This window comes from Canis lupus, chromosome 16, assembly GCF_048164855.1.
Source record: "Canis lupus baileyi chromosome 16, mCanLup2.hap1, whole genome shotgun sequence".
NCBI classification, from domain to species: Eukaryota; Metazoa; Chordata; class Mammalia; order Carnivora; family Canidae; genus Canis; species Canis lupus.
In genome coordinates, this window is record NC_132853.1 from 45,570,020 (window position 1) to 45,595,437 (window position 25,418).

The 25,418-nt window shown below is 49.4% G+C and overlaps 1 protein-coding gene across 10 annotated transcripts in view; it reads right to left on the reverse strand.

Moving 5' to 3' along the window:
* The window catches only part of ARSG (arylsulfatase G), a 109,083-nt gene that overhangs the window by 23,305 nt on the left and 60,360 nt on the right, over positions 1 to 25,418 (reverse strand). For 9 of the 10 annotated variants that reach the window (XR_012009136.1, XR_012009138.1, XR_012009137.1 and 6 more), the window contains exons 3-8: positions 20,640 to 20,827; positions 17,552 to 17,599; positions 15,373 to 15,484; positions 12,434 to 12,571; positions 5,280 to 5,476; positions 4,256 to 4,336 (exon numbers count right to left, since the gene is read on the reverse strand). Coding sequence is in view for 5 of the 10 variants with exons in the window: in XM_072781040.1 (XP_072637141.1) it covers positions 4,256 to 4,336; positions 5,280 to 5,476; positions 12,434 to 12,571; positions 15,373 to 15,484; positions 17,552 to 17,599; positions 20,640 to 20,827 (764 nt within the window). In the remaining 5 variants the exon portion in view is untranslated. The remainder of the gene's footprint in view (positions 1 to 4,255; positions 4,337 to 5,279; positions 5,477 to 12,433; positions 12,572 to 15,372; positions 15,485 to 17,551; positions 17,600 to 20,639; positions 20,828 to 25,418) is intronic. The other variant, XM_072781039.1, reaches the window with a different exon arrangement.

A 25,418-nucleotide genomic window follows, 5' to 3' on the forward strand; every position in this document is an offset into this window, starting at 1 on the left:
AGTTTCCTCGTGTGGCCAACAGGGTGGTTGGAACAAAGATCGCGGAGGTGTCCTCCTACCCTGGCATTCTTTGAGTGCAGGGATATTGCTGGGGATTCAGTCACCTGCTGTCCTCATTTATCACCCAGGGCTTGATGGAAACGGGTCTAGCCTTGTCCCTCTCTCTGCCCTCAGCCCCACCAACCTAAGAGGGATGTCTTAAAATTGAGCAAGAGGCCAGAAAGAGTGAGAGATGGGAGGCAAGTGTTTAGGGGTATGTGGTTTTCTCTGGGGCGGGGAGATGTCTGGGGGCTCTGCAGTGAATGTGCTCAATGCCAGTGAGTTGTACACACTAAGAGGGTCCATCTTCTGTCCCAGAATCTCACTTCAAATAAAAAATCGAAAAATGTCGCCTTTACTCATAAAACGTTTCCACGAATCCATGTTTCTTTAGAATCAAGGCCTAAATGGTCTGTCTGAAACAAAAGACCCTTGACCACCAGCCCCGGCTCTCACTCCTGCCTCGCCTTCCCCTACACGACCCACTTCTACGAGCTCTGGACACACACACAACTAGGCAGCTCCTGTGCTGTGCTCTTCCCGCCGCTTCCCGGGGCTGCTCACGAACCCCTCCCCTGCACATCCCTAGCTGTGGCCTACTCATTCTTCAAAACTCAAACAACCCCAGGAAGCCTTCCTGTGTCTTTCTCATGTGGATGAGATGTCCTCGTGCTCCTCTTTATCAGGGAGTCCTTACCCATATTACAATCTCCTGCTGAAGTGGAGGCTCCCAGCACAGTCCAACAGAACTGCCTGCAGTGATGGAAATGGTCTCTGTTCACACTGTCCACTATGGTAGCCACCAGCCATATGTGGCTTCTGGGCCCTTGCAGCGTGGCCAGGGCGCCAGGTGTACGAGACAGGGTAGCTCTCGACAGGTGGCACCCAGATTTTAACCTGCACCAAAAATCATCTGAAGGACAAGGTAAAACACAGGTAGCCAGGGTCCCTCCCCAGAGTTTGTGACTCAGCAGGTCTGGGGTGAGGCCCTAGAATTTGCACTTCTAACAAGTTCTCAGGTAGCGTTACTGTTGCCAGTCCGAGGCCATAGCTTGGTAACTTCTGGTCTCCATCTGAAAGTTCTAGATTCATATGGTTTCCACGTGGATATTCTAGTTGGTGGTTCTAGGAGTGATTCCTGGACCAAACATTTCAGTGTCACCTAGGAGCCTGTTAGAAATGCAACATGCTCATGGTTATCCCAGAACTACTGAGTCTGAACTAGAGGATCCCCAGAGGACTGTCTGCATGTTAAAATCTGAGAAACAACAACAACAACAATAACAACAACAACAAAAATAAATAAATAAATTAATTAATTAATTAATTAATTAATAAAATCTGAGAAACAGGAACACCTAGGTGGCTCAGCTGATTAAGTGTCTGCCTTCAGCTCAGGTCATGATCTCAGGGTCCTGGGATCGAGCCTGGAGTCAGGCTTCCTGCTTATCAGAAGTCTGTTTCTCCTTCTGTCCCTCCCCCTCTGCTTATGTGTGTGTGCTCTCTCTCTCCCCCTAATAAATAAATAAAATCTTTAAAAAAAATAAAATCTGAGAAACACTGCTCTAGACAGTCACTCCATAAAGCCTGGGGCTTTGTTGATCTTTGCATCCCCACTTGCTGGCACAGAGTAGGTGCTCAACAAATGCCTGAAGGTCAAACCAAGGAAAGGAGAAGTGGAGGCTGCCCAGCTCATCATAATTGTGGGGTGTTTTTTTTTTTAAGATTTTATTTGTTTATTCATGAGAGATACAGAGAAAGAGGCAGAGACATAGGCAGAGGGAAAAGTAGGCTCCCTGTGGGGAGCCAGATGTGGGACTTGATCCCAGGACCCCGGGATCACGACCTGAGCCAGAGGCAGACGCTCAACCACTGAGCCACCAGGTGCCCCTAATTGTTTGTTTGTTTTTTTTTAAAGATTTTATTTATTTATTTGAAAGAAGGCAGGGGGAGGGGCAGGTGGGAAAAGAGAGAATCCCAAGCAGAATCCATGCTGAGCACCAAGCCTTACGTGGGGCTCCATCCCCCAACCCTGAGATCACGTCCTGAGCGGAAACCAAGAGCCAGACTCTTAACTGACTGAGCCACCCAGGCAGCCCTCATAATTCTGTTTCTCACAGGGCAAAGTACTCCCCTCACAGAACAGGACCCCACTCCCCATCACAAAACCTAATTCGTGATTTCAAAACTGTCATAAAGGGGAGAGAGACAAGATAAGGCTGGTCTAGATAGGAGATCAGAGGTCACCTTCTTAGGGAACAGAGGGCTATCTACAGAGCCACTTACTGGTACATGGAGACCCCATCCAAGGTCTCCATAGCTTTCTGGAATTTTACACTGGAGAGTTCCAATTCCAGGCTCCTTCAGGCTTTCCAACTGAGCATTAGGGCCAGTAGCCTGGTCTGAGGGTATCCCAGGTATGGAGAGGAGGATCAGCTAATGCAAAACTACTCCCAGCTCCCACTGTATCTCTCTACCCCCAGTCCGGGCACCTTTGTCTGCTCGTTTTTCCAGAGAACATTCCCGAACGGGACTAGTCAAAGAGATCAATACGTATAGAGAGACACAACACCCTGACCGATGAAGCCCACTGGTCACCAAACAGGTCAGGGGGGAGGCGGCCCCCAGTTCTCCTGATCCCCAGCTGGAATCTCCAGGCACAGCACCTGGCTATAGTCAAGGGCAGCCACCCACTTGTGAAGTTCTCAAGAGATCTGAACAGACACCAGGTTAAAGGTGACAAAAAAAAATGAAGCATCAGCACTTCCTTCTCGTCCCCAACCGTGAGATGCACAAAAGTTCTACTTTCTAGGTAACTGCCAGACTAATAGGAAAAACAGTCTGTGTCCTCTGACCTGGAGACAGTGAATGCCATAGCTCAGGAGCTGGTCAGTAGGGAAAGCCCAGCCCAGGGAGGGGGTGATCCCCCCAAGCCCACCTCTGAACCCCTTGGATATAAGCACCTTCCAGAATTTTATTTTAATCTTGTAGGACACAAATAAGACCAGGTTGTTGTGAGGAAAAAAAAAAAATCACATTTAGATCCTCCTTCCCCTCCCCAAAGGTAACCACCTCTCATGTTTTATCAACTGCCCATAACTCTCTCAAGATTTTTCTGAGAATTGGTAGCTTATTTTCATAGAATAAGATCATACTTTATATATCGCTCTGTAACCTGCTTTATTCACTGAAAAGTATTTAAGATGAATGTTTCCAGGTTAATAATATGCATCATTTCAGCAGTTCCTTAGAATTTCCTTAAATGTGCATGTCACCATTTCCTTAAGCACTCCTCTCTTGCTGGATCCTTGGGTAATACCCAACTCTTTGGTTTTTTTGGTTTGTTTGTTAAAAACTATGTGGGGCACCTGGGCGGCTCAGTGGTTGAGCATCTGCCTTCAGCTCACTGCGTGATCTCGGGGTTTGGGGGTTGAGTCCCACATTGGGTTCCCCTCAGGGAACCTGCTTCTCCCTCTGCCTATGTCTCTGCCTCTGTGTGTCTCTCATGAATAGATAAATAAAATCTTAAAAAAATATTTAAAAAACCATGCAATGAGCATCCTTTCACATACAGCATTTGCACTTGGCTAATCCGGAAGAACTGATGCATCCACCGGCCTGTGTTCCAAGCCTTTGGTCCTTTTTGCCAGATTGTCCCCAGGGCAGTAGCTGTGTTAGAAGGTGAGGTCCCCGAGCACATGTCTCTGAGGCTCTCCTTCATCTGCAAACAGAGGCGCTACTACCTACTTTCCAACGTTGTAAGGTTTAGGGATTATGTATATCAAAACCTTGTGTATTATGCCCTGAATGTCTCCTAAATGAATGGAATGAATTCATGGTTGGATGGAGGGAGGGATGAGTGAAAAAAAATAAAAAGGAAAGAAAAGAAAAGAAGGAGGATGAGTAAAGGCAGTGGGATAAATGTCAAGGTAAAGTGTATTTGTTGGAAGGTTCCTGGACTCAGAGTTCATGCCCTGAGGGAGCCCGGGGGCGGTAGGAGATAGAAGGAGAGAAAGGGGTGGGTCCAAGCTTAATAGAAACTCTCATCTCTCAGTTTATTCCTTCCCTGGGAGCTGGTGGCTGGTGAGCAACTTTGACTATCATGATGATGGCCAAGAAGCCTGCGTATGAGTTGATCCTCCCCGAGACAGACCCCACAGCCCTACCTGGGCTCAGCATCCCCAGTGGGATGCACCAACCCCAGTTGAGCCCCTACCTTGATGAGTTTGCCACAATCCAGTGAAGGGACCCACGCTACCTGCCAGCTCACACTTCTGAGCCCACGGGCCATTGTCTCCTGGAAACCAAAAGAAGCAACAGGTAGCGATCAACTGGCCTGTGGACACTTTTGCCGATGCTCCCTCCCTGGTCCCACATCTCCGTGCAGAGCAGGGCGCTGGGAAGGAGAAGAAGCTGTAAAAATAAACATGATCCCTGCCCCCGAAGAATGACTTGTTCTATGAGGCTGGGCTTCCAAGAGGTGGGCTTTCCCTGGCCCAGGTGAGCCCCAGGGCAAGCGAGCCTCTTGTCTCAGATGCTTTTACCTTCTCCTTTGCTTTTACTATCCTCAGCCCTGCAGCTCTTTCCTGAGAGCCTGACGCACCCAGCGCCTCCCTTACAGGATCTCAGGATCGTCCAACACGCTAAGCAGTAGATGCTGGTGTGAGCTCAGTTTTGCACGTGAGGAAACCGGCTCAGAGAAGGTAAAGTGCCTTTTCCAAGTTCTGAGCAGTTTCAAACCCAGGTCTCTGCCTGCCCCGAGAGCAGCGCTTCCAACCACCACTCCCCCCAATTCCAGAAAGGCACCCAGGACCCACAATGCCTGCGTAGGCCCTTTAAACAGCTCACTAGTTCAGCGCACTCGGCCAAAAGATGTGACCACCGGTGGCAGCTGGCGTCTCTGGGACTGGGACGATGGTGAGGAGGGAACCTCAGAACCACCCGAGGACTACACGGATTTGCAATGTCAAAGTCACTACCCAGATGGCCCTAAACCAATACGGAAGAGGCCAGCAGGGTACCTTGCTCTCTGCACAAACTTTTCCAGGGGCTCAGCCTCGGAGGCCCCAGTGGACAGGTGCTCAGCACTCAGGCCAACAAACACTAGCAGGACGCCAAGTTCAAAGCCAGGCCCCTGCCCTGTGAAAGAGGATCCCTTAGCCAGATTCTGCTCTTCCAAGGGGGCATGGGCAGGGTTATCCATTAGATCTCAGGGAGCTAGCTGGGTTTTACTACTTCACCTGTGAACCAGAGGAATGTGTTCTCTTTGGCTGTGCGGTCAACTTTGTCCTTGATCTGGCCCACCAGGCTGTCCATCTCCCGGAGACCTGCACCGTATGGCCTTCGACCCCGTAGGTCTGCTGAGAGCTGGGTCCTGGATATGGGCACGTGCATGTGAGCCAGGCCCATGTACAGCAGGAAGGGCCTTCCGCTGGCGCTGCAATGGGAAAGCCAAGAGGTAACTCTCCGGAAGGCCCTGCTGGCTCGTCCATTGTCTCCGTGGCTCTCCTTTGCCTCAGAGAAAAGTCCCAGAACACCTTCTGCCCCACGTGTTCAGGAATACACACAGGTCTACAACCTTCCAAGGGAACGTGGAGGTCACCGGGTCAGCCAGTTACAAACTGGGAGTCATCGTAATAATTGTCACTGTCCTTTATTATTGGCTGAGAGCTTATGAAACCCGATTCGTGCTGCCTATTTTCACCCTCACAATAACCCTCCAGTTCCTTTCCCAGATGAAGCATCAGAGGCCCAGGGAGACAAAAAGGACTTGTCTACGGCTACCTAACTAGTAAGTGATACGATCTGGATTAAAACTCTCATCTGGCTGACAGCAAAGCCTTGGCTCCTAAATGCCACAGCTGACAGCAAAGCCTTGGCTCCTAAATGCCACACTCTAGAATCCAGTACAAACATATTTTAAAACCGGATCTGCTCTTTAATGGCATCCAGGTCGTCACATCCATTCCCAGCCTCGGCCCTTTCTAGGAGATGAATGAATGACTCATGTTGACCACAGGCAATTCCAGGGACACACATGAGTACTGGGAACATCTAGGTCAAGGCTCTGTTAGTGGCTCAGGCGCTGGCTGCCCCCGTCTGGACCCTGACGCTTCCCCTCTTGGGAGTGGAGGGAGCCTGGGCGGCCTCTGCTTCCTGGCTGTCCCCCACCTCCATTCCCAGGTAAGGAACGGGATCCAGCCAGCCGCAGAATTCCAGCCTCGCCCCTCCTGAAGCAGCAGGGACCTCCATGGAGCCCCATTCCACAGACCACACCTATGGGGGAGCACATCTTTCGGGGTATGTATTAAGGACAAAAGGACAACACCATCAAGTTGGTACAGAGAGGTGATCGGAGCATGGCTCGCTTTACACCAGCTCCCCCACGATTGTATTTTCAAGCTGGCTCTCAATTATTTAGCTTACCCCAATTTACACCACCCCATAGCTCTGAGAGTCCCCAGCTCTGCCTCAAACCACACCTTGCAGAGCCTCTTGCATCCCGATCCCGGGCCTCCCTGATTAGGGCTGTGCCTGTCGATAGGCATAAAACTCAGAACACAAGTCCTGAGACAGGGGACTCCTCTTCATCTTAACCGACAGTTTCTCTGCAATATTTCCAGGGCTGCGTTGTCCAAAGCAGCAGCCACGACTTGTATGTGGCTTAGATTTCAATAAATGAAAAAATTTTGTTAAGATTTTATTTATTTATTTGAGAGGAGGAACAGAGAGAGAGAGAGAGAGAGAGCATGAGCAGAGAGAGGGAGAAGCAGACTTCCTGCTGGGCAGGGAGCCCGATGTGGGGCTCAATCCCAGGACCCTGGGATCATGACCCGAGTCGAAGGCAGGTGCTTAACTGACTGAACCACCCAGGCACCCCTCAGTGAATGAAAATTAAGTAAAATTAAGAATTCAGTGTCTCAGCAGCTACAACACAGATGAGTCTTGAAGACACTGTGCTAAGTGAAATAAGCCAGTCGCCAAAGGACAAATACTGTATGACTCTACCTAGAGAAGGTACCAAGAGTGGTCAACTTCATAGAGATAGAAAGTAGAATGATGGGAACTAGGGACTGAAAGGAAGGGCAAACTGGTGTCTACTGAGTACAGAGCTTCAGTTTGGGATGATGAAAAAAGTTCTGCAGATGGATGGTGGTGATGGTTGTATAACAACGTGAATGTATTTAATGCCACCGAAATGTACGATTAGGAAGGGAAATGTTCTGTTATGTATCTTTATCACTATACACATATATTAAAATTGTATGTTTCGGTTGCCCAAGCCGACTCTGTCAGATGCTCAGTAGCCACAGGTGGCCGGTGGCTACCATCTTGGACAGCACAGATAGAGAACATTCTCATCCTTGTGAAGAGTTCCATTGGGTAGTGCTGACTTAGTGTCTGGGGACGATAAAGTACAGTTGTATAAGTTGTGTCCTGCACCAGGACGTCCCGCCGAGACGATGAATAGATGCCTAATTCCAGCCCTGCAGTGCCCTGGCCAACCTGGGTGCTCCAGCAGGGATCAGCAGCCACCCAGAGGGGGTGCTTTTTTCTAACAGGTAGATACCATAAGGCACGCCCCAACTCCAGGAATTTTGCAAACCAGTTGTTAGATACGGCCATGATTAAAGATTAAATGATATAAATGCAATTAAATAAATCATGTGAGAGGCGCCTGGGTGGCTCAGTGGTTGACCTTCAGCTCAGGTCGTGCTCCCGGGGTCCTGGGATCGAGTCCCGCTTCGGGCTCCCCGCAGGGAGCCTACATCTCCCTCTGCCTGTGTCTCTGCCTCTCTCTGTGTGTCTCTCATGAATAAATAAATACAATCTTTTTCAAAAATAATAATCTGATCGGAAATAGAAAGTGGTGGGTGGGGGGCACCCACCTGTCATGAAAGGCCCCCAGTGGGCGTCTGGCCAGAGAGCCAGACCGGCCGGGGGTAGCAAGGAGGGCTAGGCATCTGCCTGGTTGGTTTCTGGCTCTGGATAAGGGGTGTCTCTGGAATGGCTTGCCCCCACATTTCTCCATGTTTCTCGGGGCTTCAGTGTTACAGACAGCGCTCTCAAACCCAGTTGTGAACCCAGTTCCTCTTTAGAAGCACATGGGAGGAGCTCGACTATAGCCCTCTGGGTTGGCCCCAACCCAGCAGCCCAGCATTCAAGGCCATTCCCAGCCTGGGTCCCTTCCAGCCTTCCCCTCCTTCCTCTCAGAGACCCTCTCTATACATGCCAGCTTCTCAAACGCCTCACCTTCTGCCTTCCTGTGCCCTGGTCATGCTATTCCTCTCCTGGCAGTCACCTCCCTGGTATCCTGCCTATAAATACTTACTCAGTGCTTAAGATCCAGCTCTAAGCCACCAACATGCCTCCTGTGCTCCCAGGTCACGGATGGTGTCCTGCTCCCCTCCCTCACCGTACTCATCAGTATTGATAATACACACTGTTAACACCAGCCTCCCACAAATCTGTTTCTCCACCAGCCTGGGAGCCACTCAAAAGCAAGGACAGATCTAATTCACGTTTGTATCCCTAGCACAACACCTGCACGCCTTCAGGGCAAGATAAAGTCACTCACTCACTCAAGGAATATTTATTAAGCTCTAACTAGCCCTCAGGCAGTGGGCACAGAGCAAGGAACATGATAGAGATGATTTTCAACTTCTTGGAGCTTCACATCTAATTGGAAACAGGAGGGGAAAATGCAACTAAAAAAGTAATCCGATAATTATTTGCAAATTAGTAGGAGTGATGGAGAAGAACTATATATAGGGCGCTGTGGGACAGTGTAATGGGGGAACTGAGCTGGCTTTGGGGTAAGGCAAGAGATCCTTAAGACTTTGAAGCCTACAGATGGGGGGCTACAGGTGGGCTGTGCTGGTGGCCGCTGGAGCAGGTGCAACAGGGCCAGGGAGAAGCTGCAGGAGAGCAAGACTCCAGGTCCCACTATCCCTTAGCTCCTTCTTTTCCTCACTCTGTATTCATCGGACTATTTCCACAGGAGAGAGAGGAAAGCATGGGTTGGGGGGGGGGCATGAGCTCATAGTCGAACGCAGAGCCCTGATTCAGGGGGCAGGTTGGTGGGTACAGGTGAGGGGCAGACCAGCAGGGAGACGGCAATGCTGGGGTGGGGTCGAGTCAAGTGAAGGAGGGAATCAAAGCCTTGACACGGCTTCTTGGCTCCAGCCCAGACAGGTGGGGTGGAGAGGGCTCATTTGGCACCTGTGTATCCCCGGGACCTTGTTCTTTTTTTTTTTTTTTTTTTAAGATTTTATTTATTTATTCATGAGAGATACAGAGAGAGAGGCAGAAAGAGAGAAGCAGGCCCCATTCAGGGAGCCTGACATGGGACTCAATCCGGGGTCTCCAGGATCACACCCTGGGTCGAAGGCAGGTGCCAAACCTCTGAGCCACCCAGGTGTCCCCCCGGGACCTTGTTCTGAGTGATGAACACTCTGCCTCGCCTACCACGCACTCTGACTTCAAGTACCCTAAGCTATTGCTCAGGCCTGAGCCCAGCACCCTCACCCTTGTCAGGCCCCGTATTTCATATTCGGGCTCAGCGTGCCATCATCCCAGACCCTGGGAGGCACACGGGACTGGCAGCTCCATGACCCAGGAGCCCATGACATCTGCTTTCTCCTTTTTTGCCAGGTAAGAGCTACGCCTGCTGTTTAAAACACCCAGATCCGGGGTTAGCTTTGGGCACGCTGCTAGGCAGGAGTCTGCATTCGACTAAAGATCTAAGAGAGTAGAAATTTTCAAAGAAGGCTCTTGCCAAGGAGGAGCAGGAAACCCCACTCTGGAGACTTCCCATAGTTCTGACAAACGGGCCCAGGTTAGGGAGGGCCTGGCCCCGGGGGCAAGCGTCACAGAGGAGGAGTACAGATCTGGGGACCTTTCTTGCTGATGCTCCAAAAATCATGGATGAATTGGCAAGTCAAATCCTAAAGAAATCAGCACACCCAAGGGATTCATGTGACTCTTCACTTAATAGCTAATTAATAGGGACGCCCGGGTAGCTCAGTGGTTGAGCGTCTGCCTTCGGCCCAGGGCTTGAATCTGGAGACCTGGGATCGAGTCCCACGTCAGGCTCCCTCCATGGAGGCTGCTTCTCCCTCTGCCTGTGTCTCTGCCTCTCTCTGTGTGTGTCTTTCATGAATAAGTAAATAAAATATTTTTTAAAAATAGCTAATTAATAAATTAGCAAACTCTTCACCTTTTTCATACGATAAGGAGATTATTCATGCATCTGCCTGGTAAGTGATTAGTTAACTGGTGGATGAACAGCCCTGTGCCCACTTGAGAGCTTGAAGCCGTCCCCCATCCCCAGTGGGCTCCCACTCCTCCTCTGAGAGTGCTCTGCTGTCTAAAACACTGCAGACTGTCCCCACCAGCCATGAAGCGTCCACCTGTCACAGGGCACAGGGACCTGAGCCATCCTGAAGCTCCAGGGAACAGACATGTGTTCAGCTCTCCAGATGGGAGAAGGGGCTTGCCTGTTTCATCTCAGCCATGTGAAAAAAGGCCAGTGTTTCTGAGAGCCCCAAAACACTTAAAAAATGCGGCCCCTGAAGCCCCAACAGGCTGTTCCCCAGATTTAGGCCATAAGTAGTTTTTATTATCGAGAATAAATCGCTGCCTCTGCTCTGCCTGTTGCCCTGCTCTCTAGAAAAATCTGCGGCTGAGCAAGGGGTTGGGAGGGATTCTTGTACATTTAAAGACCAATACGCTCAGTTATCCACAGGTGGAGTCCCTTTTTAATTCTGCACAAGCAAACAGGCATGTGACACATTTTTTCTCGCCCTCTTAGGCTAAGGCTATAGGGAATAGCAAAGAACCTGCTGGAAACTGTTCCACTGCCCTGGAGGAGTTTGCAGCCCAGGGAGAAAGATGAGCTGAGCACACAGAGGCTCATTAGAGGCCAGAGCAAAGGCAGCTATGAAGGGTCAGAGCAAGGCCAAGGTGGTAGGGGCAGGATGACCGTGTATGATCACATGCTTACACCCCACAGCCTGCGCATGAGCACCCAGGGGTGTGGCCTGCTTCTGCTTTTTGGTTTTCGTTATTTTTAATGAGTCATTTCTAACATTTAAAGATCAGGAGATTTCACACCCGGGCCAGGTATCTTGTGTGTCTTATGAAATAAAAGGATCTGACGGTCTTGGCTCCCATCCCCTAAAGAAGCCACAGGCAGCTAGAGCAAGGTAGCAGCTGTTCCCTTAGATGGGGCCTGTGCTTTCAAGTTCACCACAGCCCCCACCACTCCCTAAAGCCTGACACTCAGCCTGCTTCCCTCTGTAAGCTACCAGGGCCCTGTAGATGCTAGAATTTGCAAACCCTGTGTGTTACATTGAATAACGGTCCCCAAAGGTATCTGGGGCTCATCCCTGGAATCTGCGAGTGTTACCTTTTATAGCAAGAGAGATGCTGTAGATGCAATTGAATTAAGGTTCTGGAGATAGGGAAACTATCTCGGATTCACCTGGAAGACTCTCAACATAATCACAAGTATCCTTAAAAGAGAGAGGCAGAGGGAACCCTGGGTGGCGCAGCGGGTTTAGCGCCTGCCTTTGGCCCAGGGCGCGATCCTGGAGATCCAGGATCGAATCCCACGTCGGGCTCCCGGTGCATGGAGCCTGCTTCTTCCTCTGCCTGTGTCTCTGCCTCTCTCTCTCTCTCTCTCTCTCTGTGACTATCATAAATAAATAAAAAAATAAAGTTAAAAAAAAAAAAGAGACAGGCAGAGGGAGATTTGACTACAGAAGACAAGAAGGCAAAGGGGCAATAGAAACAGATATTAGAATGATGTGGCCCTAAGCCAAGGGATGCCAGCAGCCACCAGAAGATGGAAGAAGCAAGAAACATTTCTCCCCTGGAAGCTCCAGAAGGAGATAGCCCTGCTGATACCTTGATGTTAGCCCCATAAGACTTATTTTGGACACGCAAACTCCAGATCTGTGGGAGAATAAACTGCTGTTGTTTTAGCTGATAAGTTGGTGATAAGTTTGTTAGAGCAGCAGTACAACGCTAATACATCCTGCCAATTAATGAATCAACAAACGTCTTGAGTGCCCAGGATCCAGCAGCAGGCCCTACCGTCCAGGAGCTTAGAGGAGAGGACAAAACGATGATGACAATAGTGCATGATCTGAGCAGGGGCAGGGGAAAGCTCCCAGAACTCTGGGAACATACCAGAGGAGCCTCGAACCCAGGCCTGGAGATTCCAGGGGAAACTGTTGTCTAGTTTTATTTATAGGAAACATGCATGCATCCATCTCTGTTGGGCGATGGAACTCCACCGAGGTTGGGAAGGGTGCTGAGGCCAGGGGACATGGTGGGTGGGAGCAGGGGGCAGCCCTGGGGTGCGGGGTGGGGGGCAGGGGGCTCTTACCTTGCATGCTGGATGAACTGGATAGCTTTCTCAGCATATTTGTGTGCCAGGCTGCTCAGGTTCACGGGCTGCTCCACGATGTTGAGGTTTTCATACAGAGGAAGGGCCACATCCGTGTAACAGTCCCTCTCAAGGCTTCTGTGTGGAAACCACAGACGGTATTTATTTCCACAACCTAAGTAGCCACGGTGTAGAGCAAAACGCTTTTATGCAGCGATGAACGTGAACACAAAACATTTAATAACCCGGCCCCAGATGATTTTTCCAGTCTGCCATTTCCTCCAAGTACAAAACCAATAAAATATCTTCTTCCCTTTCCTTCTAACAGATGTTTATGCTCCTCGGACAAGCCTGGCCACTCAGCAATGCTCACGAAGACTTCCGTGAGCTGCGTACATTATTACTCCCATTTGGTTGGGAGAGAAACTGAGCTCCAAACAAACTAAATTACTCAAGCGGAGTCCCACAGCCCATCAATAGCCCCCATCCCCGGCATTTTCCGCCGACCTCCCTAAATGATGACTTCTGTCAATGGGGCACAATGCTTGGTGCTTTCCTAGGACAACCATCGGGACTTCACGTGAAATGACGTTGGACAATAAGACAGATGACTGGGGATAGTTTTAAATATTTCAAAGCATGTTTGGAGAATTTGGAGAAGCTTTAGCAACTAGAAAAAGTGGGAGTCAAGCCAGTTATATCTTCTGGAAAAAAACAAAAAAAACAAAAACAAAAACAAAAACCCAGTCCTTGGTCTTACAGATGGAGATGAACCTGAGAGTGAATGCCCCAACATGAGTGGCTGAGTAATGACTCTAGCTGTGAGCTAGACCTGTGAGCAAGTTACCTAAGCTCTTAGGGCCAACTCTCCTTATGTGACGAGTGCCCGTGACCTCTGATGAGGTCTTGAAAGGACAGAACAAGACAGTGAGTGTTGGCGCTCCTGCATGCTGCCCAGCATACTAGCAACCCCATCATCACTCAGGCCCTCAGCCCTGGCTGCCACAGAGGACGGGGGGGAGGAGCTGCGAACCATGGGGAGAGAAGGGGGACCAAGAGACATCTCAGAGAAGGAAACCGTCCTCATGGTGCAGGGAAGGACTGGAAAGACATGAAAACCCCCATTGTACCTAGATGCACACATGCCCCTTTATAAAAGCTTAGGACACGAGGTCAGACTGGGATAAATAATCGCCAAGGACCACAATTTTTGAAAAAGGGAGAAAAGATTATCACCGTACTAGGCATCATAATGCCAACCGCACGGTCAGTGTCAAGTTTTTCAGGTTGTTATGACTTTGTGGCAACTCCGCCATCACCCACAGTCTCTCCCTCTTCCCCCCACCAACCCAACCCTTTTTTTTTTCTGTTTGATTTAACATGGATTTAAAGGGACCTGGCTGACATAGGTCATGCCACAATATGTCCAGGTGTGCCCACAGGTGTGCTGTACAGGCCACAGGTGGTAGGGACAGCAGCAAGATGTGCTATGGCTTCACGTCTCCTGCCGCAACGTGCACACAAATATCACCTGCATATCTTTTGAAAATGCAGACCTGAGGCCTGGGGGATCTTCCGTGCTGCTCTTCTAGCAAGCGCCCAGGTGATGGCCACGCTGCCAGGCAAGCACCCATGCTTTGAGCAGCACGTGGGCTCTGGTCTCAGAGGGACCCAGACCAGAGCCATTACCTCCACCTATTACAGCTGCAGGGTGACCTGGGCAAGCAGATCCTGACCTGTCCCTTTACAGGCTCCTCACTTATAAAATCAGGTCAGATACCTGCCTTATACAACAGTCAGGTCATGTGGATTGCAGACAAACATGCAGAGTGCCTAGACTATAACAATTTCTCAATAAATGGCCATTACTATATTAACGATTGTGGTGTTATTAAGGAGCCAGCTGAGACTGTCTTCCCTCGGTGGCTCAGACACCTGTGACCTTATAAACAATCACAGAGCATGGGCTGAGCAAGCAGGGCACCTGGTTTATGTGACTCTATTACCTGAATAAAATTTAGCATCTTTTTTTTTTTTTAAGATTTTATTTAATTTATTCATGAGAGACATGCACAGAGAGAGAGGCAGAGACACAGGCAGAGGAAAGAGAAGCAGGCTCCATGCAAGGAGACCGATGTAGGACTCGATCCAGGGAATTTGGGATCAGGCCCTGAGCCAAAGGCAGATGCTCAACAGCTGAGCCACCCAAGGCTTCCCGCATCTTTTTCTATAACAAACGCACTACCTGCTCACTCCTGAATATTTGGAAAATACAACAAGAAAGAAAAAAGAAACCCACAACCAGAGGGAGTGAGCCAGTTACCACTTTGGCTGATTTCCTTTGAGTCCCACTCGGTAGGGCTGTGAAGGTGTGGATACAGAGGTAGTTAAGATCACACTGCTAATGATTTGTTTTCTGCTTTTTTCCCTTACTAGTATGGCTTGAGGATTTCCCCATCTCATGGAATATGATGTTCAAGCATCCTGTTGAGTGACTGCATGGCATTTCAGAGCTGGAATGTTGGCTTCTTTGCCAGGGGGATCGGGGAGTGGGGGGAGATTGTAAGCAGCCCTGTGTGTGTTCTTCCCCTTTCTCTATCCCTCGTATGTCTGGTGTCTAGGCCAGATGAGTAGTCTAGCAGGCAGAGGGGGAGCGAGGCTTTACCAGGGTAAGTCCATGGCAGCACCAGGCTCTTCCCAGCTGAGCTAAAAAATCCCAGGAAACTGGACAAGTCCAATAAAATACTTTTGCTGACCTCACCTTTGCTAAAAGTTTTCTCACTCCCCATGCAAATAATGCATTTAAATTGGCACTAAACATACTCTTTTTTACTGGCTTAATTGTCTCCTGTGACCTTCCTCATTTACTCTTAATGGACTACACCCTTAGGACTTCACCTTGCTCTGGAGCCCACTGCCAGTTCCTTAGATGGGATTACCTTGATGGTCTGTCGCCCCGTGGACACGCTGGACAAGGAGGGTGGTTGTAGCCCGGGGTATCAGTGCAGCCCATATCATGGCTGTATGGGATTCCAAAGTAGTAATCAAAACCTGGAAGAGAAGCAACTGGTGAGCACCCCCACTTGGCTTCTGTTCTATGAGCCTGCATTCTTACACCTAGGACAAAAATTTAATTTTCTATGATTTAATACTGCAGTGCTATGGAGTATGTAATTAAAAGAGGATTTGATTAATATCCCTTTGTAGTATGCAAAGAAAATACCTTGCTGGGTTCTGGCTGTAAGACTAGATTTGCAAAACATCTTGGGATTAGAGTTAACCCAGAGTGGGAGGAAGTGGAGAGAAGTATTGCACACCTACCGTCCCCAGGGCGATTATGAACACACTAAGTATTTGATGAAAATCAAGTACATGCATGGCACTTTAAGGAATAAAATACTCTGCCCTCAAGGGATTGAAGGGGAAGTAAGATATATAGAGATTAAACTATAAGAGGTTTGGATGAGGGTAATGGAGTATGGGACAGTGCACCAGGAAAGGAGTACAAGAAGCAGGAGGGGACACAAGTGAACTCAGAGATAGGAATCAAGAAAACCTCTGAATGCCCAAGGCAGCAGACTTTTTGAGACTATCTGGTCCAAGGATACAAATGTATGGCAGGTGCTCTCTCTTCTCAGTCCCAATGGGAGACACCACAAATCCAAAATGGCACCACTTCCTGCTGAGCAGTATCCAGTCTCAGGATCCATCCCCCCAGCACCAGACTCCAGTTGACTCAAATTGTCAACACCTCAATCTAGTTCAACCTCCTCATTTGTCAAGGAGGAAGCAACACCATGCGGGAAAAATAGGGTCTGTGGTCATTTTTAGTGGAAAAGCCAAGTCTTCACTTCCTTCACCTGTCACTCTTTAAAAAGCATATGTGGAAGATGCCATGGAAGCCCAACTGAAAGACAGGGCACAAGGGAAGACAGGGGGTTGGAGGGAGCCCCAGAGGGGAGAAAGGAGTTGGACAAGGTGTTGGCCAATGGGAGCCCAAGGCTGAAGGCTGGTTCTCTAGAAGCCATTGAAATGCAAAAATCTTCAGATGCAAACAGTTCCTCAGGTCTAGGGGAGAGCACTGCAGCCTCTTCCCATGGAGCTATATTGGGGCTTGGGGGAAAGTCTGCAAAATAGAGAACATTTAAGGAAAGGGCCACCCATTTGCTGATAAAATAGCAAGAGCAGCTGGGAAGCACGTGCCAGGGAGGAACCGGGGAGAAGCCTCAGAAGTTGAGATCACGATAAATCACTTGCAAGAGAACGTCTGTGGGTTCCCATCTGAAATAGAAGAGGCGGGTCAGGGAGGAGCGCAGAGGTGACCACAACTTTGGAAAAACCATCAATAATTTGGGGAATTGGGGCAGCCCCTGTGGCTCAGCGGTTTAGCGCCGCCTTCAGTCCGGGGTGTGATCCTGGAGACCCGGGATAGAGTCCCACGTCTGGCTCCCTACATGGAGCCTGCTTCTCCCTCTGCCTGTGTCTCTGCCTCTCTCTCTCTCTCTCTCTCTGTGTGTGTCTCTCATGAATACATAAATAAATAAATAATCTTTAAAATAATACTAATAATAATAATAATAATTTGGGGAATTGGACATTCAGAGAAGTCATCGATCAGCAAACTGATTTTCAGATAATTGGCTCAGGCAGCTTGATCCTGGCCTAATCCCCAAGGCCAGAGAATCAGGAGTCTGAGGCAGTGAATAGCTGCAGGAAGAAGGCAAGAGGGAACATCTCCTGTTTGAATTTAGGGCCTGCTTCTGTGAACCCGCTGGACAAGCTTGATTTCTTTGCACACTAGACAGATCTGGACCTCACAGGTGCCAAATGTGTCTCAAGATATGGACACTTGATGGGCTCACGATGAGAAAGCCAGAGGGCTGGCAGGCACCAAGGAGGGGCGGGGGGCAAGAAAGATGCCAGGAGAGAAGAATGTGAGACAACCAACGGGAGCCCTGGGTCCCCCAAATGCTCCTAAGTGACCCTGAGATGAAGATGCCCTAACTCAGGAGGGATGTGCCCCAGGAGCAGGATGGCTTCAACATTATTGGAGTCCTATCCCACCAAGGTCTTTGCTTTCTGTTTCCCAGGTAACACGTTCCCCCAAAGAATTCTTACCACGGAAGTTGGGGTGATAAGGGCCATGGTGCCCGAGGTGCCATTTGCCTGTAGGAAAGCAAGAGAGAGACGTTCAGAGGAATCCCCGCGGGGGCTCCCAGTGCCTTGGGGGGGCTGATCACACATACTCACTCCTCCATCAGTGTTGCCCTTGACAGAGGACAAGCAGAGACCCTGCAAATGCCGTGTGAGAGCCAAGCCTTGCTCTCTGGGACTCAGAGGGACCCCAGGGGGACACAGAAAGCAAGCAGGGATGACTCAGCACCTCCGCAGGAACGCACACAGAGAAAAGGAAGACAAGCCTTTACTGGGGGCCCAAAGGAGCCAGCAGGCTGAGCTTCTGCTCCTACAAGAGGGCTCAGTGCCCACAGCAGCCCCACGTCTTCGCACCTGCTCTGCCCTCCTGTGCAGGGGACCTGCAGAGGCCCAGAACAAGCGTGGGGCCCCGGACAGCCGAGGAGATGCCGACTTCCCTCCTGGTTCCATCACCTTCCTCTCTGGCCACCAGCAGCAGCCCGAGGAGGCCGGACCGAAGACCACCTCCCCCTCCCAGGGCTGTCCCAGCGCAGAGATGCTCACCTGGACTCCCACGGCTGCTCCTTGCTCTGTGCATGTGTTTGTTCAGGGGGGAGAATGACTGTGTGATGTGTGCCAGAAGCCCTGGCCCTGTTTGAATTCCCCAACCTGCTAACTCCGCTCTGAGGACCCCAGGGAAACCACCACGAGGCAAGGGGCAAAGAAAAGAATGTGGTACAAAGATTGAAAGAGGGCCATTGAATGACACCCAAGGGAAAGAAAGAAACAGGCCACCGAGGAAGCATATGGCTACGGAAATTATTTCACGTGGTCTGGGCAAAATACTACCAAGCTATCTTTTAGAGGCAAACACACGTAACAAAAGGTAATAATCAGGGAATCTAGGGAAAGGGCATGTGAGTGCCTATTGTTCCCTTTTTGCAACTGCTCTGTAGGTTTGGAAACGTAATATAGGTTTGGACTAAGCATTACATGGAAACCCTAACTTATATTAAAGTGTTTAAGTTATTTCTAAAATTTTTGAAGCTATTGTAAATATGTAAAATTATATTACATAGAAATATAAAACAATAGGTAGGGGCTAAAAGGAGGACCAAGTGGTGTATTCAACTAGGTAAAAATGGGACACCTGGGTGGTTCAGTGGTTGAGCATCTGTCTTTGGCTCAGGTCATGACCCCGGGGTCCTGGGATTGAGTCCTGCATCAGGCTCCCTGCATGGACCCTGCTTCTCCCTCTGCCTGTGTCTCTACCTCTCTCTCTCTCTCTCTCTCTGTGTCTCATGAATAAATTAAATAAAATCTTAAAAAAAAAACAACCTAGGTGAAAACATGACCGTGGATGAGGTTAGAAGTGAAGTGTGGGTGGGGCAAAGGGTCTTGATGTTCTTTTGGAGGGGTTTTGATTTTTTCCCATAAGCATGCTTGTAGGAAGTGCATCTTGTCAACACATGGTTGTAGTTGACTATTCTCGCTCTAATTTGCAAAAGGTGGAATGAGCAGTGAGGGGAGACCGGAGCCCCTGAACGGTTAATATGTAAGCAGCTGCTCACTTGGAGTTCAAAGGTATGAAGAGGGAAGGGTGAGTGAGATCCAGCTCAGCTCAGGAAGATCCCAGTCCCCTGTTGCCTCATGAAACTTTAGAGTCGGGGAGCCCCAAGGGCCAAACCCTTCCTGCCTATGAGCATGACTCGGATGCAAGGGATGGGGCCGCTAAGAAGACTCAGCCCACAGGGAGGCTTCACAGTAACGATACCTGATACCTCGGGGTATGGCCAGAAAGGGATTGAAAAAGCAGGATCTTAATTTATACCTCCTCCCACTGGGGCTTGCCCCCCTGGGACCATGAATGCCCCACTCCACTCTGTAGGAGTTGGTCGGGCTCCTTGACCCAGAAGAGGAGGAGGCAGGCCCAACACCCAAAACTGGAGCCTCCTGCAGGTGAACAGGGGAGCTCCAGGCACCGATCACTGCCCCCGGGGACCCGCGCTGCCATCCTGCTGGTTGCACAGCCTCCCTTGCCACTTCACATACTGGAGAGCGAGGCAGGAACCCCCACGGGACCCAGCTCTCTGAAAGTCAGAATAACAAGCACAGGCAGCCCGAGGACGCTGCTGGGACTGGCGCGTTGCCTCGGCCTCCGGAGGGAGGAGCAGCAGTGAGGCCCAAGCATCAGAGCAGTCACACCTGCCTGGACCCACCTGCTCCCGTCTAGGCAGCACCGAGCTCGGCTTTCTTACACTCGTCACGGGGCCAATCACGATCTCAGAAGGCATCTCCGTACCCTGATGCAAATAAAAACCTAGCCCGCTGCCACGCATGTAGGAAATGTTGAGCAAGAGGGAACCACAAAAATCCTAAAAGGCCTGTGTGGCAGGTGCTGCTGCTTGCCTCACCTGCCCCCATGCCTCCCCCACTCATCCAGCTACCAGAACTTTGGATTTGTTAGGGGATCAGAGACACGTGCCCCAATCCAAGCCCATCAGTACAACCCTGAGCCCGGCCTCCCAGGCTTCCTTGCAGCGGAGCGTGGCCACACAAACCCACCAATAAGACTTTAAGTGCATTTCTTTCTGCAGGGAAGGTGGGGCGAGTCTGAGAAAAGATTGGCTTTCCGGGTAGAAGCCAACACACAAGGCCTGCACCTCCTCCCCGCTGTTTTTCCTCCCGTGAAGCCAGGTTCTGGTGAGTGGTACAGAAGCCCCGCTGTTGCAACCAAGAGCAACAAGCATGAGGACAAAGGCTACCATCCTACAGATAGCAGAGCAGAGAAATAGAAATGGATTTCTTGAGCTGCCGAGCCAACGAAGGCCATCACTCACCTCTAAGGTTGTTATAATAGAAGGAAAATATCTCCATGTATGGTTTCGTTCCCTGTTAGGTGTTTTCAGTTACTTACAGCTGAAAGCTTCCCAACCTTACGCAGCAAGAAATAAAGACAAGCAGAGAGGAGCAGAAGAGGTGGCCGCATGCCGGGGCTACACAGAGACGAAGCAGGCACTGCAAGAAGTGTTGTGGGAGATGGGGATCCCAGGCTGTGGAGCATCGGGGTTACCTATCATCCCCGTGACGTAGCCGGCTTGCTGCAGCACCTCAGCCAAGGTGGTCTCGTTGAGCGGAAGGCCCCCCACAGAGGTGACCGCAAAGTTGTGCGTGACTCCGTTGCGGAGGCCCAGCCGGCCGGTGAGCAGGGAGGCCCGAGAGGGCGAGCAGGTGGAGGCAGCTGCGTGGAAGTCCACAAACCTGCCGGGAAAGAAAAGGGGTTGGGGTCCCTCCATCCACAGAAAGCCAGGCCAGGAGAAGTTCAATTCCCACCCAGTTCCCAGGATTCCAGTGTTGGGAAAAGCTCAAAGACCACCCTGCTGAGGGACAGGTTAGGAAAATGAAGCTCAGAGAGGTAATGCAACTAACTCAAGGTCACATGGCTGGCTCGGATTGGTTTAATCCAGTGTATTTATGGATCCTCTTTATCCAAAGTTTCCACATTTTGAATTCATCGACCTGCTAAAATCTGTCTGTATCTTCCAAAATCAATACTCGTGGTTCTTATGAGGTTACCCATGGACATTCCAAGGCGTTCCAAAACTTTGTGTTTCCCCATATGCACATCTCTAGCTGAGGATGACAAAGGTGACCCCTTCTTGTTTTGGCTTGCATACTGTAAGCAAGTGTCCTACTTTCCACAGTCTACTGAGTGCTATAGTTTGTGCATTTTTGTGCTTTCTGTTGGTGATTCTACTGTTTAAAGTGGCAAAATGGGGATGCCTGGGTGGCTCAGCAGTTGAGCGTCTGCCTCTGGCTCAGGGTGTGATCCCGGGGTCCTGAGATCAAGTCCTGCATGGGGCTCCCCGCAGGGAGCCTGCTTCTCCCTCTGCCTGTGTCTCTGCCTCTCTCTGTGTGTCTCTCATGAATAAATAAAATCTTTAAAAAAATAAAATAAAATGGCAAAATGGCCCTCAAGTGTAGGGATGAAGGGCTGGCTACTACAGCCTTAGAGAGACGTCATGTGCCTTAGAGAGAAATACAAGTGCTAGATAAGCTTCATTCAGGAAGGAATTACAGTGTTGTTGGCCATCAGCTCAATGTTAATGAATCAAAAACTCTGTTAAATAAGATGTCTTTAAACAGAAACACACAGAAAACAAGGTTCTGGGGGTGCCTGGGTGGCTCAGTCGGTTAAACATCTGCCTTTGGCTCAGGTCATGATCCCCGGGTCCTGGGATGGGTTCTGCTCTGCAGAAAGTCTGCTTCCCCTCTGCCCGTCCCCTCCCCTCGCTCATGCTCTCTCTCTTGCTCACTCTCTCTTGCTCTCTGTCTCTCCCAAATAAGTAAAATAAATCTTTAAAAATAAATAAATAAAACAGGGTTCTGTACTGATCTTTTGACAAAAATGTAACAAAAGGCCCACAGGAACCTAACTCTGTAGATGCCCTAGAAGCAATGGTTCAGTATTCCGTAACTCAGTGTTCTCAGTGACTTTATAGAGCAACGACTGCCAATAACAAGAACCAGCTGTATTTATTACACTTTGTTGGATGCTCAACCCTTTTTTAGATACTGTGGAGAAATATATAAGAAGTCTAGCCATTTCTCTACCATCAAGAAATATGAATAAACTTCATGTCACTCGTAATAGGGCAACCTGTGTGTCTCCTGATGGGATGATAGGAAGTTGATCTTGTCAAGGATTCTTTTTTTTTTAAGATTTTTAAAAATATTTTATTTATTTATTCATATGAAAGAGAGAGAGAGAGAGAGAGGCAGAGACACAGGCAGAGGGAGAAGCAGGCTCCATGCAGGGAGCCCGATGTGGGACTCGATCCCAGGTCTCCAGGATCACACCCTGGGCTGAAGGTGGCACTAAACCGCTGAGCCACCTGGGCTGCCCTCATCAAGGATTCTTGTCAAGAATATTTAAACTGAATCTAATCAGACCTCTGGACCCAATGTCCAGGTTATAGGAAATGTAACTAATAGAAGAACAAGTTAAATGACACCACAAGGAAATATTCTAACAAACCATTCTGCACATTCTATGACATTCTACAACTGGTGCAGTTCTTCAAAAAGTCAATATCCAAGGGAAAAATGGGATAGAGGAGGATATTCTATACTACAGGACATTGAAGAGACAAACCAAATGTGATACATGATCCTTGGCTGGATCCCAGTTCAAATATACTTACAGCACATTTGAGGGCTAATCGGGGAAATTTAGTGTGGGCTGGATATAAGATGACATCAGGGGATCGCTGTCCATTTTCTTGATTATGACCATGTAGAAGAATGTTTTTGTTCTTTTTTTTTTCTTCCAGTTGCATTGGCATATAACATTGTATCCACTGAAGGTGTACAACATAATGATTTGTCACATGTATATACTGGGAAGTGATCACCACAGTAAATTTGGTGAATGGCCATCACTTCCCATAGCTATGAATTTTTTCTTGTGATGAGGATTATAAGATCTAGTCTCTTAGCAACTTTCAAACATACAATACAGTATTGTTAACCAGAGTCACCATGCTGTGTACTACATGCCTAGAACCTACTTATCTCATGACTGGGAGTTTGTACCTTTTAACCCCCTGCACCCATCTCCCCCACCCACACCCCCGGCACCTGCCAATCTGTTCTCTGCATCTGTGAGTTTGGCTTTTTTAGATTCCACATACACATGAAATCATATAATATTTGTCTTTCTCCTTTTTTTTTTAAGATTTTATTTATTTATTCATGAGAGACACAGAGAGAGAGAGAGAGAAGCAGAGACTCAGGCAGAGGGAGAAGCAGGCTCCATGCAGGGAGCCTGACGTGGGACTTGATCCCCAGTATCCAGGATCAGGCCCTGGGCTGAAGGCAGGCACTAAACTGCTGAGCCACCTGGGCTTCCCTGTCTTTCTCCTTTTACCTAATATCATGTCCCCAAGGTCTATCCATGTTGTCACAAATGGCAGGATTTCCTTCTTTTTTTACAGCTGAATAGTCTCCTGTGGTCTATGTATACCACATTTTTTATTACATTAAGAATGTATTTTTAGGGGCACCTGGATGGCTCAGTGGTTGAGCGTCTGCCTTTGGCTCAGGGTGCAATCCGGGGTCCTGGGATCAAGTCCCACATCAGGCTTCCCGCAGGGAGCCTGCTTCTCCCTCTGCTTATGCATCTGCCTCTCTCTGTATGTGTCTCTCATGAATAAATAAATAAAATCTTTTTTTAAAAGAATACATTTTTATTACACTAAGGAAGTTATTACACTATGAATGTTTTTATTCTTAAGAGATGCATGCTATAGTGTTTATAATAAAAGAGCACAGCTGCACTTTTCACATGGCTCAGGAAAAACACCACCACCTTATTTATAGATAGAACAAGGACAAACAAAAATGGCAGAATGGTATTAACGGTTGAGTATACTCGTGTTTATTTGACTATTCTTTTCATTTTCTTTTTTTTAAATATTTTATTCATTTACTCATGAGAGACACACAGAGAGAGAGGCAGAGACACAGGCAGAGGGAGAAGCAGGCTCCATGCAGAAAGCCCAACTCAGGACTCGATCCCAGGTCTCTAGGATCAGGCTCTGGGCTGAAGGCAGCGCTAAACCGCTGAGCCACCCGGGCTGCCCCTCTTTTCATTTTCTATCATGTTTGAGATTTTTTTTTAATATTAAAAAGTCAATAATGCTTAATATTGTAAGTTTCAAAAGGGTGTCGATCTGGAGTCTAGAACGAGCAGGGCAGCAGCAGGGTTGGGAGCTGAGGTGGACCGGAAGGTAGGGAGGGGAGGGAAGGGTGGAGGGGTGGCTTCAGGTACAGCCTGGCACATTGGAAGTGTGCATGTCGGGGTGCCCCAAGCTGGGCCCGCAAGCTGACCTGCCACCCAGGTCAGCATGAAGCCCCAGGTCTGGTGGGATGAGGGACTGGCCCACAGATGCCAGGTCAGCACAGCAAAGCAGGGCTCCGTGCCTCTCCCCTCCTCTCCACATAGGACACATCCTCCCCCAACAGCCAGGGGGGGCTTTTTTTTTTTTAAGATTTTATTTATTCATTCATGAGAGACACACAGAGACAGAGAGAGAGGCAGAGACACAGGCAGAGGGAGAAGCAGGCTCCATGCAGGGAGCCCGATGTGAGACTTGATCCTGGGTCTCCAGGATCATGCCCTGGGCTGAAGGCAGATGCTAAACCACTGAGCCACCCAGGGATCCCCACCAGGGGGGCTTTCAAGTGCCCCTCTGACCACTGCCTAATATCCTGAGATGATTGCCTGGTCCGCTCTCTAAATACCCAGTCCCCCACAGCCCATCTTATGGGCCTCCCCTTCCCTCCCTCCACGGGCCCCAGCACACAGTCTTCTGTTGGGTCTGCAAAGTGCCAGCTCCTTCCCAAGGTCAGCCTCGGCCTGGCACGCTGTCCTGCATCTTTGCATGGCCTTTCCTCCCCTCTTTCCCTGCAAGGGGGCCTCTGCTGTGCTCTAATCAGGCACCCTGGGGCCTACTTGGTAGCACTGACCCCAACCCCAATCATCTGGTTTATTTTTGCATCCTTTCGTTTTGAGTCATCCTTCCTCCATGCAAGCTCCCTGTGAGGAGGGCTTTGCCTACGTTGCTGGCTGCTTACCTCCAGCTCCTAAAATACAGGGGGTAGGGGAGGGGAGAGGATGGAGCAGGGAGGGAAGGGGAGGTGTCTTCCCAGCAACTTATGGAACATGCAACCAAACCTCAAAATAATCATTACTGGGAAGTGTCATTGGAAGGTGTGGGGGGGGGGAGGGAGTGCAGAGGAGCAGAGTTTCCCTGAACAGGTTCACCACAAGTTTTGGAGGTTGCATGGG